At 33.1% G+C, this 18,604-nt stretch overlaps 1 protein-coding gene across 5 annotated transcripts in view; it reads left to right on the top strand.

Moving 5' to 3' along the window:
• Positions 1-18,604, top strand: part of LOC149794098 (sodium- and chloride-dependent glycine transporter 2-like) — an 87,540-nt gene that overhangs the window by 23,060 nt on the left and 45,876 nt on the right. For 4 of the 5 annotated variants that reach the window (XM_089968062.1, XM_089968066.1, XM_089968064.1 and 1 more), the window contains exons 2-4: positions 9,512-9,706; positions 12,455-12,589; positions 18,026-18,206. In XM_089968062.1, the coding sequence (XP_089824188.1) occupies positions 9,613-9,706; positions 12,455-12,589; positions 18,026-18,206 (410 nt within the window). In that variant the 5' untranslated portion in view covers positions 9,512-9,612. Of the gene's footprint in view, positions 1-8,539; positions 8,729-9,511; positions 9,707-12,454; positions 12,590-18,025; positions 18,207-18,604 lie in introns of those variants that run through there. The other variant, XM_089968063.1, reaches the window with a different exon arrangement.

The raw sequence follows: 18,604 nt of genomic DNA, 5'->3' as shown, positions 1-18,604 counted from the left end.
CATCTGGTACATTGCACATTAGCATGTCGTAATTGTTGCTAGTTCTTATCAGGTATCATTGACATTAGTGTATACATTGTATGCAGCTTGATTTAGCTGAATTTAGACTTCAGTCTGTGATAAGTTTGGTTCATACTTGTCAGAATTAATGACTTGAATAACCAGTGTTCAAGTGATTAGTTGTTGTGGGATAGCTTATGCGAAACAAGCCTAGTGACATTTCTGACAACACCATCTTATTACATTATAATTGTAATTGCATTCAGTTGAAACATTCACTCTTGCAGTATTGCCAAAGCTCATGTAAGTAATTGTAATAAATTATTGTATATGCCTTTAACATTTAGAAAGCCACTCATTTCATAAACTGACCTACTAATTTCATCAAATTATCTTTAGTTCGCTTGATGAGTAGAACAAATAGCAACTCATCTTATTATACAACTGCTGTGTCAGCTGGTTAATACTCCATTACCTATTTCTTTTTTTATATTCCCATGCTTAAAAGTAAGCCCATCCTACTCTAGAAACCTGTTGCAGACAGGGTTGCCCAAAGCAAGCCTACATGTACCCTCACTTTTGACTCAGTAGTGAACAGAAATGTTTGCAAACCCTCTCTAAATGTTTTGTAATAGTCAAGAATTTGTTTCTATTTTTTTATATTTACAGCTGCAAGAAAACATCATTCATTAATTGAATAGCTACAGATATTGTTTCTTTACTTGCCTGTTCAGTAACTCCATTAAATATTTTTCTCAAAAATATTTAGCTTGTCTTCCTTCACTGTTCCCCAATTCATCTACACTCGATTTCCCAAACATTCCCCATCCCCAATCCTAGCTTGAAAATATATCACCATAAACATTGTATTTGAGTGAATTGCTATAAAGTGTCCTGTGTTTTCTTTATTTCACATGGTTTTCTTCTATTTTTGTCTCGCCTGCATAGGCCAGTGATATACATACAGTACATGTAGTCACTTTTACCATGGTTCAAGTTCTGCAATAAAGTTTTTGAAAGTCAGCAACATTGATTATACAGATGAGCATATGGAGGCAGGCTTCCATGGAACTTATTTCTTTTGGTAAAGTATTAGCAAGATTTGAGTATCGCCTAATTCCTTTGCCCCCACCCCCATTGTATTATGTTATGTAGCTTAACAAGGAGACTCTTGGTATTCCTGTGTATTGAATCAGAGGCGAGGGTTGTGGTTGTCATTCACAGATATTTGGCAGGTGAATTGCTTATTGCATGTATATGTGCCTTTGAAAGGTTTTGCTTTGTCATGTCCTGTTTTAATGGAGTTACTATTTTCAGTCACTATGACATCTCCACTACACCAAATCCTTGTGATCAAAATAGTCCAGGAACTATTTGTATAGGTGTGTGTAGTGTCTTGCATAGGTTTTGTCTAATTATTTCCAGTTTAAATAGAGTTATGGCCCTTGGCAGTCAATGTAATATCTTCATTAGTGATGTTGCTTGTAACTGGCATAGCTGTGCAACCCTTGCATATAACTGGATGCCATTTCGTAGGTGAATTGACACATGTACATAGCCTTTTTGAAGGTCTCATCTTTTATAGTTCAGTTTTGATGGATCAATTAAAAATCTCAATTGCACACTCTGCATATTTTAAGATCTGTTGGGGCTCAGTGGTTATGTGCTGGACCAGTAACTGAAAGGGTGTGGGTTCAAATCTTACTCTAGGATCACCTAGGGTTGGCTACCTTGTTGTGTCTTGGTCAAGGCAATTTACTCCAATTGCAGTGGCACTTAAAGACAACCTTGTGTTGCTATGTCATAGCTCATATAACACTGAACTTATCAATTTTGAATCTCTACGAAAGTAGATCCTTCTAACCAGCATAGCTCAGGAACCGTTCAACATATTCTTTAGGAAGCAAGGTAGACTAGTTCTAAAGCTAATTATATTATTATTATTATTATCATCATCATCATTTATTATTATTGACCGATCCAGTGGCCTAGTGGTTAGAACATTCACATTGGATGTGGGAGATCATGGGTTCAAACCCTGGCAGGCTCATACCAAAGACTTATAAAAATAGGACTAACAGCTGCCTCACTAGGTGCTCAGCATTAAGATGGTAGTGTTAAGACTAGTCAGCCTGGTGTCAGAATAATGTGACTGGGTGGGACATCATGCCCCAGTGCTAGACATCACTATAAACTGCCATACTGCAGAAATGGTAGTGATATGACTGAAAAATTGTCAAAGTTACATTAAAAATATAAATCACATACACACACTTTATTATTATTATTATTATTATTATTATTATTATTATTATTATGTTTAGTGTGTACATTGTCTCTAAGTGCTAGTTTTGGGTTTATGTTGTTAAGTTTAGTATGGATCAGACTACGGCACTTGAGTTTTAACTTCATATCTTCACATAGGATGTAGCTTGTAACCAGCATGACTCGGGAACAAATCAGCATATGTTGATGTAAATTTGTTTTTACGTTGCCTTATAACCTTTATGTGCCTTTGATGGGTTTTGTTCCATCAACTTCATTTCAATTGACACATGGGACTGACCATTTAATTGTAGGGTGGTGGTCAGAAAGCTTGATTAAATATCTTTGCTGTGATTTATTTAAAAAAATAACTTATTATCTCCCCTACATTAATTGAAGGAAAGAAGCTTATCTTGAGGTAAAAGTAAAAAAAAATAAGCAAATATATCCCAACTGTATAGAAAATCACTCCCCCATCCGCCCACCCCTCACCTAAATATTAAAAAGTCTAATTTTGTGCCCCAAATGGTGTTTGAAAACTATGCTATATTAAACTTTATTGTGGCTCTTTGATGCTTTATACTGAGGAGAAGATTTGCAACAATATTGGATATTCAGCAAGCACCTGCAGTATACAGTAGCTCAGGTTGCCCTATCTTAAATTTTAATCAAAACCAGAAACTGAATGCCACCAAATTAAATATTTGATTGTACAAGCATATACAGTTTGTCAACTATTGGATTTTGCTTTGTTAATGCATCCCTAACATTTGAGTTGCTGCCATTAGAATGTGAAATAACAACTTTTATACCATTTGATATGCCCATTCCTTCACCTTTAGTAAACACATGCTCAAAACAATTTCAAACATTTTTTTGGTGAATGAAAACTATGTATGCTTGAAAGTTTTTCAGTCTCTGAAGTGTTGTTAAATTAATTACCCAGCTTTCAGCTTAGGGCAGGTGCCCTAGAATATAGATTGAACTTCAGGATCCATGACTGTGTTGCAAAACACATCCAATGTCTGTTGCTGCAGGAATGGGTGAGGTGATGATCACCTTGCGCTCTCACTTTACCATATTGTTCATAAAAAATGTGTTGATTAATGTGAGCATTCAAGCTATGTCTAGTTGTTAATAAATAAAGATGGCAACAATCCAGTATGACCATCATGGCAGCCATCTTGAGAATTTTGTACTCACTACACCTCCTGAAAGGATAGTCATATCAGTATGGGCTTTTCACTAAAATGATTTCTTGTACATTTGGTTGGTTCGAAATGAAAATGGTGCTGATCTGATGTTTCATGTAGTCACTGTGGCAGTCATCTTAAATCTATTATTGCTACTCCTGAAGTGAAAGTCATATTGACAAGATATTTTCACCAAAGATTTCTTTTGGCATCTGTTTGGTTGTAAATAAAAATTGTGCCCATTTGACATCCAATATGGCTACCACAGTGGTCCTTTGAAAATCTTTTCCTCCTAGATAAAAAGTCATGTCAACAGTGGGTTTTCACCACAAGAGTTAATTTATAATACCTAGTTGATACTAATTGAAAATGGTGCTGATCTGACATCCAGTATGGACACTATGGCAGCCATCTTGAAAATTTTGCTAATGCTGCTCCTCCTAAATGGAAAGTCTTAGCAATATCTGGTTTCAATTAGAAGATCAATTATAATATCGAACTGGTCCTGAATAACAATATTGTCAATCTGGTCTCACAGATGGCTGCCAAAATAAACATATTGAAAATCTTGTTAGTAATTCTCCTCAATTCATGGTCATATATATATATATGTGTGTCTATATATATATAATTTGTATTTGTTAGTGTTTTTTAATGTATTTTGGATTTGTCCAAAATCTAGTTCATTTTGTACCTTGTCACAAACTTATTTTGTAAACAATAATGCAAATTTAATATTTCTCTAGAAGTGTGGGTTAAATATTAGGATCATTATCATTAATGTTAAATATGCTTTTTTGGGTCTGGGTTTAGTATATTGGAATATCCCCATAAAGAATTTATTGTACCTGCCATTTCCCAGGTTCTTTATAATAATAATTTTAGTAACAGATTTTATCTGTTTACACCTTAGAGTTTTCTAGCAGTGTATTTTGGATCTACATCCAGGCTATACATTTGCATCTCATATTTTTAAATATAATCTTGTTTATTTGAAAAATTATTCAATCTTGCAATAACATCAGAAGCAGAATCATCTGTATTATTGTGTTCGTTTTTTTATTTGTGTGGAATAATTTATTCAAATTTTTATTATCTGGTATTACAAAGTGCTCAGGAATATTCTTGGACAGAAACATTAATTTGGAATTATAGTGAATTCTGACAAGGACATATTGGATTATATTATTGTGAAGACAGTTAGCACATCATCACACTTTAGGTCAGTGGTATATTAGTAGATTCAAGACACAAGCACAGCAACACTTTCAGCACTTTATTTATATTACTTTTTGGACTATTTGGGATTTAATTTGCAATGCTCTAAGTTCTTTTTAAATTTTCACTTTGCATTACAGGGATATACATTATTTGCTGAATTTTACAAAACTTGTTGGTTTTGTCACTTTTCAGTTACTTAGTATAAGACCATAGAGTCATAATAAAATCAGCATGGAATTTTCACCAAAAGTCTTCTGGTGTTGTGTCATTCACCCTAATTAAAATGGTGACAATCTTAAATCCAGTATGGCTGGCAGTGTTTAGTTGAAAATTTAATTGCTCAAGATAGTTTCTTTGTTACAATTAGCAGTTAAAAAGGAGAAATTGTCTTGTCATGAATCCCTGGAAATTCATTTGAAATACTATAGTTTCTCCTTAGAAGACTCTTTGTACATTTAAAAGTTATATTTATGAAACTTTGTCTTTATATATTCCAGTGAATAATTTGATAGTCAGCACATTGGTTTTGTGGTCAAAGAGTTTTTGCTGTCCTGGCTTGTGTGCATGTTAACTCAAACATGCATGAATGGAATATCTCGAATTATGCCACTTCACTAACTTTGTTTATTTGCTCAAAAATATCTGTTATAGATTTATCCTAACTTAGCATGTGGGAATTTCTTAACATTGTCCAAGACAGGTTCATTGATTTTCTATCTATGATATCAGGTTCAAGGTAAAATTCCTTGACAAAGAATTTTCTAAAGCATATACTTGTATCATATGAGCTTACTAACGGAGACTTAAAGAAAAAAAATTGTTGTAACCAAATATAGTATTTTGGAAGTTCTTGAGAATATGAAAATATTTTCATTTCGCAACAGTTGAAAGGAAAGGGACATGGATTCCGGGGAATTCTTTTTTGCCATCAGAGCAACCATTCCTTTCAAGGGTCTCTTGTTTAAGTTGTTATCACTTCTGTATTACAAATGAACTGAGTTTAGTTTTATGCTAATTTGTTGACCACTTTGGTCTGCAGAACATGAATTGTGATTGTTGTACATCAAGGCATACGAGCATGAAAAGAAATTTCAGGTGTAAATCCTCAACTACCAGTTTGGAGATTTATAATGTCTTCCATTTGGTTTTACTTTTGCTGCATGCATAATGTTCAAAATCATCCAGTATTTGTTTTGAATGATATCATAAAGTTTTATTAAACATTCAGATGTTTCTTGGTTCACATGAGGTTTGGAGGCTTCCATCAAACTCATTATTCAAGTTAAGATAGTAAACATTTAAGAGAAATACATAGAATGTTGGCCATTCCGAGCAAAAATGTATTACTTCTCAAAATTTAGGCACCCCAGAAATCTCCTGTTCAACAATTAGTTTCTGTCCAGTATAAATTTTAACATATTTTTTCTAATGGCATATATACAGATTTGACAAATTGGTTGCGGATAACATATTTATTGTTTGGTTGAAGACCAACAATATTTTAGGTAAAGGGTGTCATGTGATTTTGGCCTTATGCTTATGTACAGATTGCCAGTTTGTATCATCATGTATTTAATCACTGATTCCATAAAAATTTGCAACTTGTACTGAGACATTTTTGGCGCTAATGATCACAGAACAGAAGAGCCTACAAGATGGCCTGTTGGGTGTCATTCATAATAATTTGTCCGTCTGTCCATTCATTAGTAGATGCTTTGTTATTACTACTTTTGTTAAAGTACTTGGATTAGTGCTACACTAAACTACTTAGATTATTGCTACACTAAACTAATTAGATTATTGCTACACTAAACTACTTGGATTATTGCTACACTAAACTAATTAGATTATTGCTAAACTAAACTACTTAGATTATTGCTGTACTAAACTACTTAGATTATTGCTGTACTAAACTACTTAGATTATTGCTATACTAAACTACTTAGATTATTGCTACACTAAACTACTTAGATTATTGCTACACTAAACTACTTAGATTATTGCTACACTAAACTACTTAGATTATTGCTATACTAAACTACTTAGATTATTGCTACACTAAACTACTTGGATTATTGCTACACTAAACTACTTAGATTATTGCTACACTAAACTACGTGGATTATTGCTACACTAAACTACTTAGATTATTGCTATACTAAACTACTTGGATTATTGCTAAACTTAACTACTTAGATTATTGCTACACTAAACTACTTAGATTATTGCTACACTAAACTAATTAGATTATTGCTATACTAAACTACTTAGATTATTGCTACACTAAACTACTTGGATTATTGCTACACTAAACTACTTAGATTATTGCTACACTAAACTACGTGGATTATTGCTACACTAAACTACTTAGATTATTGCTATACTAAACTACTTGGATTATTGCTAAACTTAACTACTTAGATTATTGCTACACTAAACTACTTAGATTATTGCTACACTAAACTACTTAGATTATTGCTATACTAAACTTCTTAGATTATTGCTATGCTAAACTACTTAGATTATTGCTACACTAAACTACTTGGATTATTGCTATACTAAACTACTTGGATTATTGCTATGTCCTTACACACACATTCATCCCAAGACCTGTCTGGTCCTAAATGAAAATGGTGCTGCCCAGGCATTAGTTGATTTTATAGAAGTGGACTACCTTGGGATATTGTAGCCTAGTACAGGGTGATCCAGTCTTTGCTAGCCAAGGTTCTGATGTGATAACCCTATCAACACCTTGGTGTATCGAGCAGATATTTCTGTGCTTTGGATCTGTGAATTTCATTGGATGTGGCAGCAAGCCACTGCATCTAATAAAAATTAAGTTGTTCTGTTTTGAACTCTATTCCAATATGATCGAGACGAGGGGAGCACACAGCTTGAATGGTCTGATTGATAAGAATTTACCACTGCTGGTCTTTTTCTGCACAAGTACCTTTCACTCAAATAAACCTGTAATTGCTTCCCCCTGGTACATAGTTATACTTTCGATGTTAAACTTACAATGTATCCATTTAAGGTCAGTTGCCTCCACCATTTTTGGTTGATGGACGATGCATAGTTGGCTTTACATACTAAGAGAGGCAACTCATGAAATCCAAAAGATGTCGTTAGTTTAAAGTACCAATATATATGTCGGTCTGCCAAGGTGTACATAGGTTTATCATATCAGAACCTAAGTTGCTAGTGAAGATGAGGGTAATCCAACATTTTCAACACTGTGCTCAAGAACATTATATGTTAAGTTCGTGGGCCAAACATGATATCTATTATAGTAATTATATTATAATTATACAACTGATTTGTATGAGCACAGGCCACAAAAAATGGCCCATGGGCCATGTTTTGCTAATGGGCCTGTAATTACCCCATAAAGTCATATAAAACTCTTGATTCTCCCATAGACAGAACTGCACTACAACATTAGCTCAGTATTTAACTCCTCCCTGGAGCTGGGATGGAAGTGTTCTGAGCCTGATTATTGATTTTCCTGTAGCAGAAAATGATTGCTTCCAAGTTCAGATCTTGTTTGGGTGACACATATACAGTGTTGCTGAGGTACAATTAGTAACAAGGAAAGTTAATTTGCCATTCAGACCTCATTCTCACTCTTGAGTTGGAGAGATAAAAAGGAATAGACCTGGCCATGTTGAACCTTGCACTGCATGCAAAGACAGGTTAACAGGGGAGTGGAGAAAATTCACTCCTAGTTTTAAGCTAGAATTACAATTAGTGTCATGTTTTAGTGTGTGTAATATTTAGATATCCTAGATACTTGAGCTGACTCAAATTACTGGCCTTCAGTCTGATTGCAAAGCAATTACAATCATTGTCAGCTGTACCAGAAAGACAGGGGGTACTGATAGGATTGAATTTGGAGGAGGAGAGGAGAGGAAATCAAATCTCTTGATGTCAGCTTGTAGCTGCACAAGAGCAGTGAACTTGTAAAAACATGCGTGATCTCTGCTTATAATTCTCCTTCCATTGTAAAACGATGCTTGATTGTTTGATAGGACACTGTAATAGTTTGCAAGGTAAGAAATATTTGTACTAATAATAATTCACTGTGACCTTGTTTCTTGTCATTAGGTAAGTTTGTGTTTAACACATTCAAACCTCAGGATTTTCTTGATTTTCACCTGAAATGGGGTTTGAACTGCAATTATGCCATTACTGAATGCATCCAACACATCTATTTCTGAGAGATTTTCATTTTGTCAGATGCTTAGATTTTATAAAAGACATTTTTGATTGGCTATTTTGCTCATGTGTGTACAGAAGAGTGAAAATTGGACTTCTCTTTTAATCATATTGGACCCATGATGTTCATGTCCTGGTCACTCTTGACTCCAGATCTCAAACTTATCTGTCTTTTTGCAAAAGTTTACCTGTCTTTGTGCAGTACAGATTGTTCTGCTTTAGATTTGAGACCAAAAGGTCTAAATTCCTGACAGAAACTCCAGTTTTTAAACTGGTAATTTTTGTACACAAACCGGTCTCAAATTTTTTGGGGTTCCTGCTGTATTTTGTAATGCAAGTTGAACGTCTAATGTTATTGTCATCACTGAGGAACTACACCTGTCTACTGTTCGTTAATACTGACCACTTTGGTGTATTGTAACTGATGTTGGTATTACAGAGCTCAGAAATAGGGTACAACTTCATGACACATGAGGTTAATAAGTTAATTCAGTTTTGCAAAGGAATTCATATTTTGTAAAAGATGGGATTGCAGCTCATTTATGTTCTGTGAACATATTTCCATCTTTATTTATTATTGTTGTTGTTTCTGCTGATATTGATTTTTATGATTTCAGGCATTCAGGAATGACATGGACCTAACTAGACTAAGAAGAAAACTACAGGAACTATATCAGTGATTTGAAGTGTGTGCATTATTTATTATTACATAATCAAAATGGCAGAGACTGTAGTAGCACCATGGAACTTGCTACAGATAGCATTTATAGCGCTGTACCCAGCTAGTATGTCCTTTACCCGCATGCCATCAGGTAAGGTGCAATACCAGTGTTTGTAGTGGTAACAACAAATTTGAACAAGTCACATAAATATTTACCTATTTTTAAAAATAAATGAAGGCTTGAGAATTGTTCACCCAATTGTGGTTTCTTGATCAACTTATTCATAGATTATGTCTGATTCTTGATTAGAGATATAATATTTACAAAACCTGTATTTTTATCCATTGTATATTTCAGTGTACACATAGCCAGCTACACCACTCCTCATTTTAACTTGCTCGAGTAACTCATGAACCTGCTTATAATGTGAGGGCAAGTGTGGATCCCTTTATTTTGTATGAAATATACCCACAATAATGAGCCCCACATGCTGAATCTGGATAAAGTATGATCAAAATTATAAATAAAAGCCTGACATAAAGCTTGTTTTATCATTAAAAATGAAGTGTAGTACCCAGAAGTTTTGAATCAGGATCATGAAATTAGAAATGTTTTTAGTAAGAAGTCATACATTTTTGTTAAATTTTCTCTTTCAAAACAGAGTTCTCAATACAATGAAAAGTGTAAATGTAGGATGAAATATTTATGAGTGAAAATAAGTAAATACCAGTGAAATTTGTGTTTCAGTTTAAACTCTTAATCCAGTTTCAGTGTAATCATCATAAATGGGATGCATCCTAATGTATTCAGACATGTGAACCAAATTAAATGCCAACTGTCTTTTGATCTGAGACTTAGGGAAGTGTTTGTTACAATCAGTTTAATGTATACCAGCTTTGTATTATCATCTAATTATATCTTTTGTGTCAAATCATGTTAAAGGGGGCGGAAGTTAAAACATATGCAGATCCTATCTCTGTAAGAGCAGTCATGCTAATGTGTCAGTTTACTCATTTCTGTTAACCAGTCATACACTGATTTAAATAGTTTGTTAGTTACATAAAGTATCTAGTTTCATAGATATGGTTACTATGGAAAAGGGAGATCCAAAGTTTGCTCTGAACTTAATATTCCCAAATTGGTGCTTAGAGGTTTACATTTTCTAGCAGTTAAATCAGTCAGAATTTTTCTGCTTGAACAACAGAAAATCGTATTCAAACATCGTTATTTCTTAAAATATATATCCCTCTTTTTGAAAAATATAAAATCTAGTTCTGAATCAGCAATGACATCAGAATGTATCCACATTTATATGCAAAAAACTGTCAGGTAATATAATGCTTTCACTGGTACACATCAGATAGATACAGAAACATAAAGGAGTACTGTTTTTAACGATGTTTCACAGGTGCATTATCTTGAACATAGGGCAATTTATGCATAAAAGTGAAAAATCAGCTTCATTAGAAAAGGGTATCTATTGACAATTATTCACAGAGAGCTTATAAAATGAGTTTTTGACTATTTACCTCACACCCACCCACTTTTGATGTCTGTCCCTTTCTTAATTTTTTTTGAGGTGCAGTACCTCAGTAATTCGTACCCTCACTTATGCCTTGGTCTATGTTTTTGGAACACATTCTGTGTGAGCTTCAAGGGAGAAGTTGTTGACCTGCTGAGTGATCAAGCTGATGTTACAAATAAACGTTATATCATTCAGCTTCGGTGTGTTTTGAATACTTTAAAGTAATGGAAAAAAACTAATAAAATATTTTCTACTTATTTTTTAGTTCTAATTCCTATAACATATATATATATATATATATATATATATATATATATATATATATATATATATATATATATATAATCTTGCACGTTATTGCTGTCTTTGCACACACAAAAATGTCTACATGTATATTTGACACACAAGGATATTACATTGTCAAATTATTTATCATATACCAACTAATGTGCATGACAACCAAAGTCATTAGATAAGTTAATTGTTTTTATTTTCAGATTTGTCTCTGAGTGACCTACATTATCACAGTAAGACATAGGCATCATTTTACGAGGGTGACATTGTCATCTGTGAACAGAGTGAAAGTTTTGTGTCACAGTATGTGTATGTCAGACAGTTGTAATACAGCATGACTTGTATGCAGATGACACACCATTGGCTCTGTAGTTGTTGTTATCGGGTTTAACACCATTTTTTAGCACATGATAGGCTATACATGGCAGCCAGTGTTAATGGTGGAAGAAGAACCTGGAAAACCCCGGAAAGAAACACTGACCCACGAGAAGCTACTGGCAGGCTTTCTCACATACCGACATTGGCTGAATCCAAGATTCGAACCCATGCAGACAGAGGTGAGATGGCAATGATCCATAACGGATAGTGCTTTAGACCACTCAGCCACTCTGGGCCCCACTGGTTCTGTAGAAAACTGTTTGTACATTAGAATAATGGATGAATGAATAAAGTTGATGGAAATTAGAAACTTTATTATTTTATTTTCAGTTTTCCATTTGTTACATGCTCAGCATATTGGTACTCACTTAACCAATACATAATCTCAGTGAAAGTAACTCTTTTGACAGGATCATCTGCCACATTCATATATTGTGAATAGATTGACAGGAATAATTTTTAGGAAGCCAGACATCATCAGCAACCATTGTTACAGCTAAACCTGACTTGAGACCTGCAAGTTGGTTTGTCATTTTCCTTATGTTTGTTTTTATATTCTTTGATCCAAATATGTGAAGCGTAGACATCATTAGAGCCCATAGGTCAAGGTCAGTCTGGATCCATAGCTACTAGTACACGTAACTTGCGTTTCTTTACAGTAGAAATATCCGCATATGACATGTATTATTTTTGTTTTTCAGGCATGACTTTACTGGCACTGTATGTGTTTCTGTTTCTCCTTTGTGTCCCTCCAATCTTTATCCAGCTCAAATTGGGCAACCATGAACAGAGGGGAATAGTAGGTCTGCTGGCAACATATTTTCCTATTTTTAAAGGTAAGAGAATTGGGCAGTCAGATTCATGATTGATCTCCAGTATTTTTCCTTTTAGAACTTCCAATCATCAGTTAAAAAACTTCAAAAGGAAATGAAATAAAATAGGCCATAATTTTGATTTCTATCAAAAAAAAGAATTTACACAATTGTAGGAAGCATACTCATTTTTTTAAATGAACTTTTTATGCCCACTAAAAGTTTATTATAATGTAAGATGTATGTATGTAATATATATATATATATATATATATATATATATATATATATATATATATATATATATATATGTAAGATGTATGTATGTAAGATATATATATTATGTAACAGGTATGTATGTAAGATATATATATATATTATGTGAGATGTGCAGTGTGACCCCACTATAGTGTGCTCCGTTATAACACGAATTTGGATATAACGTGGTCGTGGTGTGGCTCCCAAAATTTCATATACATGTATTTTTCTTGTACAAAAAAAAATCTTTCTTAAAAGTACGAAAAAAAATATAAAAAGCTTTATTATCATTTTGGGGAAGAGATCGTGTATGAATAATACAAGACGATCGTATTCGTGGCTTCTGAAATTTTATGTATATTTTTCTCGTAGACGAAAAAGTAGTTTTTCTTCTTAAAAGTACGAAAAATGACACATGAAAAGTTTTTCTGGGATCGCGTAGGTCTTCGCCAATGTCGCAAATTTGGATTGTTTTTCCTTATTGGCAGCAAAACATTACCATGTGGAATTTTTTTTTATTGGCGACGTTGTTGGCTGTTTAATCTTTGATATACAACCATTGGTTTGGAGTGCAGAAATTCAGAGGCCACATGAAAGGAAGCCGCAAACTGGATATAAAATGCACTGAAATTTATATATTGTTACGTAAACAAATTGTTTGTCCATAATGACAAACCATCTAAACAGTGCATTGTTATATTATAATCCGCTTATTGTGACATCTAGCATCAATACTGTATGTTGTGAAATATCCGCTTTTTTGTTGTTGACATTTCTGGTAATGGAGATCAACCGGACGAGGTATTATCTCGTAATCTATCTTTCATCGGATTTTCGGCCGCTCGCCCATAATTAATATATTTACAAAGACTGACATATGTATGTGGATGGTAATTAAAATTCCTCTTCTTTTCACTCTGAATTAAATCCTTCAGAACACTCACATTTTCTGTAATAATCCCTGTCATCAAACTTGAACACCTGCATCTCTATTGTTCGTTGACCCTGTGTTAATTTTCAGACGCATGCATGGAAGGCAGCATCATGCTGCTACCACAAATGTAAAAGAAAAGAAAAAGAAGAAAAACAATCTAAATCTTACTTCTTGGTTTATTCAAAAGGCATGGAGGGACAGTAACTAGAATAGTCCAAACGACTACCAATTCCTTTTTAAAAATGTACCCAGATAAAATAGTTTGTTGAAATTTCAAAGGAAACAGATTACCTTTGAAGCACTGATTGTTATAAAAAAAACTTACTCATTAAATGGAGAAAAAAAATCAGTCAATCATGCAATACAATTATTTGATGTTGCTGCCGCAATAAGAAATGGGCATTTGTTTGGTTCTCCAAAGCTGTCCTTTAGTGGTGACTTAAATAACGGATGCACCCTTCATCAAAGAAAGCCAACTACAATCTTTCAATAAAAACAAAAAACTTTTCATCAAAGGAAGTCAGTACCAAACTTAAATGAAAGTGATGGAATCTGATGGATTTTTGCATGTTCCAACGTGACTGGAACACGTTGTCTGTGCCATGAAAGTTTTCTTTTTGTAGAGAAAATGGTTATGCTTACGAACGCTACCAACGTTGGCTTAAAAGTAAACTAACTTTTACCAACTTGGGATGTACTGAAAAGTAAATGTGCTTCATCATTCGTTTCATGATTGTGCTATATTTTTCCACTGAATTCAGACCAATATGACCTGTGACAAAATTATTGAATATTTTAAAGCTGTGTGTATGCATATTTTCGATGGAATCACTTGTATTGTGGATTCAATGTATATGATGAGGTTCGCAGGTGAGTACACGGTGTTGATACTATTTATGCTATACATTAGACATGTATATATAAACAGTATTCGCATATATATGTACCAATTCGTGGTTCATTAAATAAAGTAAACTATTATATATGTCTTCTCTGTTTTCACTACAGGTGTATTTCTCATTTCTCATTTAATATGCATTGATTTAAGATGGTAACTGTGTTGATGAAGCACGTATTTTACTGTCCGCATTTATTACCTACACCCCCTCCCCGTATTTTTTTGGGTACATGCGTAATTTTCATCAGCTAAATGACCAGGTTGCTTATGGGGCCCCGAGTGGCCGAGTGGTCTAAAGCGCTTTTCGTTACGGATCACTGCCATCTCACCTCTGTCTGTGGCGGTTCGAGTCTAGGATTCAGCCAATGTGGGTATGTGAGAAAGCTTGCCAGTAGCTTCTCGTGGGTTGGTGGTTCTTTCCGGTGTTTTCCCGGGTTCTTCCTCCACCATTAATACTGGCTGCCATGTATAGCCTATCGTGTGCTGAAAAATGGCGTTAAACCCCACAACAACAACAACAACAACAACCAGGTTGCTTATAACACAGTTCGGTCTATAGCGTGGTCAGGTTCTATGGCTCCCAACTACCATGTTATATACACTGTATGTATGTAAGATATATGTATTATTTAAGATGTATGTATGTAAGATGTATATATGTAAGATATATGTATGTATGTAAGATATATGTATTATGTAAGATGTATGTATGTAAGATATATATATATATATATATATATTGTAAGATGTATGTATGTAAGATATATGTATTATGTAAGATATATATATATATATATATATATATATATATATATATATATATATATATATATATATATATATATATATATATATATATATAATGTAAGATGTATGCATGTAAGATATATGTATTATGTAAGATGTATGTATGTAAGATATAGGTATTATGTAAGATGTATGAATGTAAGATATATGTATTATGTAAGATGTATGTATTATGTAAAATATATGTATTATGTAAGATGTATGTATGTAAGATATATGTATTATGCAAGATGTATGAATGTAAGATATATGTATTATGTAAGATGTATGTATTATGTAAAATATATGTATTATGTAAGATGTATGTATGTAAGATGTATGTATTATGTAAAATACATGTATGTATGTAAGATATATGTATTATGTAAGATGTATGTATTATGTAAAATACATGTATGTATGTAAGATACATGTATTATGTAAAATATATGTATTATGTAAGATGTATGTATTATGTAAAATACATGTATGTATGTAAGATATATGTATTATGTAAGATATATGTATTATGTAAAATATATGTATTATGTAAGATGTATGTATGTAAGATATATGTATTATGCAAGATGTATGAATGTAAGATATATGTATTATGTAAGATGTATGTATTATGTAAAATATATGTATTATGTAAGATGTATGTATGTAAGATGTATGTATTATGTAAAATACATGTATGTATGTAAGATATATGTATTATGTAAGATGTATGTATTATGTAAAATACATGTATGTATGTAAGATATATGTATTATGTAAAATATATGTATTATGTAAGATGTATGTATTATGTAAAATACATGTATGTATGTAAGATATATGTATTATGTAAGATGTATGTATTATGTAAAATACATGTATGTATGTAAGATATATGTATTATGTAAAATATATGTATTATGTAAGATGTATGTATTATGTAAAATACATGTATGTATGTAAGATATATGTATTATGTAAGATATATGTATTATGTAAGATATATGTATTATGTAAAATATATGTATTATTTAAGATGTAATGCAAACAACTACAGTTATGAAAATTTGTAACTGGGATGGGATGTTAATTGAAAATGTTTCATAAATACTGTGTTTCTAAGAATGAAATACAAACAAGTGAGCATGGTGACTTGGGGATATTTGTTATATAAATTTTTCATCAATAATTTGACATTAAAATCCATCACAGTTGGTGGCTGTTTGTGTTATTTTTAGTTTGAGAATCCCAGGTATTGGAGGAAAGCAGCCACAGTTTATTTTGTAATTTTTTACATGATGTAGTATGGAAGTTGAAATCATTGTCCTTGTTTGGGTGGGGTAAAATTGTTACCAAAACTTTATATTTTCATCTCTTAGCAAACAATTGCTATATTTTATATTGATAAGATAATATGGCTAAAGATATGCTAAAATATTTTGATAGACTGTTCACCTCTCCCTCAACAACTAACAAGTTTAAGTTTTAGTAACAATTTTCCCTCTGCTAACATATGGCTTGCTTAAAATATGAATGAAATTTGATATGCTTGTATATTATCTCTTGAAGACATTCCTCATTTGGGTGTATGTCTTTATGGTGTATGTCATGTGTATATTCCATGGTGGCTTTTGTTTCTGGTTTATATGTAAAATCTGTTGTACGATCAGGTATGATATGAAACTGTTCACTTACATTTTTCTATTTGACAGCATCTCATATATCAGTCATTATTTTATACTTAAGGTTAAGGACAATGATCAATTTCTTCCCCTTTTCTGCACTTGTACTCCAGTGCCCTTTGAAATAGACACATTAAACTCTGTTGGTTTCCATGCCTACCTAGTAACGCTGCAGTTATGGGTCACATTCAGACTTCATCATTGTATACTTTTGGTGACCTCATCACAGCAAACAGGAGACAAAATGCATTTCATTTTGTGAGTTTCTGTTACATTTCTAATTACAAAAAGCATTATCAGTGCACATAATCATATTGGTTTATAAATAGCCTTTGAACAACAGAACACTGGCTTAAAACTTTTCATATTTTCATCATTAGGAGTGTTGAAGATTGTTTATACAGGAGCATTCATTGCAAATATGAAGCTTCTCGTGGGTTGGTAGTTCTTCCCGGGGTTTTCCCGGGTTCTTCCTCCACCATTAATAATGACCGCCATGCATAGCCTATTGTGTGCTGAAAAATGATGTTAAACCCCACAACAACAACAACAAAGCAAATATGAAGATGTGACATCACATTGCCAAATATCTGCCTAATTAAAAAATTGCAAGACAGTGCTACAATTTATTTCATTATATTATGGAAATGTGTTAGTATGGATTTAAATATAATTTGACATCACATCATACAATAACAGTAAATGTGATGTGAGATATACATGTTCTGCATGGGGGGGGAGGGGGCAATTCCACACAATTCTGCACAATTCCACACAATTCCAAAGAAGATGAGGATATATAATCAGGTCCATATGTGCATGGGAAGGCTCTACATTTTTGAAGTTATCAAATCATATTGGCACAGATCATGTTTTTACTAATAAAATTCCATGTATTTTAGGTGTTGGAATAGCTCTCCTGGTTCATTTGTTCCTGACATGTGTGTACATGGCTCCACTCATCTCTCACTATGCCATGTATGCTGCCATTTCCATTATCCAGGAACCCTACCCATGGGGACTCTGTGACAATGCCTGGAACACACCTGAATGTGTCTCAAAACAGCAGGATGACAAATTTATGTAAGTGGATATTATATAATTTTATTTGTCATGGCTGCATATCCACGTGGACATTTTGTATCAGTCTCAGTTATAGTGGTTGCATATCCACATAGACATTTTGTATCAATCTTAGTTATGGTGGCAGCATATTCACATATACATTTTGTATCAGTCTTAGTTATGGTGGCTGCATATTCACATAGACATTTTGTATCAGTCCTAGTTATGGTGGCAGCATATCTACATAGACATTTTGTATCAGTCTTAGTTATGATGGCTGCATATCCACATAGACATTTTGTATCAGTCCTAGTTATGGTGGCAGCATATCTACATAGACATTTTGTATCAGTCTTAGTTATGATGGCTGCATATCCACATAGACATTTTGTATCAGTCTTAGTTATGATGGCTGC

The sequence above is a fragment of the Sinohyriopsis cumingii genome, chromosome 8 (genome assembly GCF_028554795.1).
Source record: "Sinohyriopsis cumingii isolate HCF-2022 chromosome 8, ASM2855479v2, whole genome shotgun sequence".
NCBI classification, from domain to species: domain Eukaryota; kingdom Metazoa; phylum Mollusca; class Bivalvia; order Unionida; family Unionidae; genus Sinohyriopsis; species Sinohyriopsis cumingii.
Note: the sequence above shows the minus strand (reverse complement) of the source record. Positions and strands in the feature narration are given on the sequence as shown.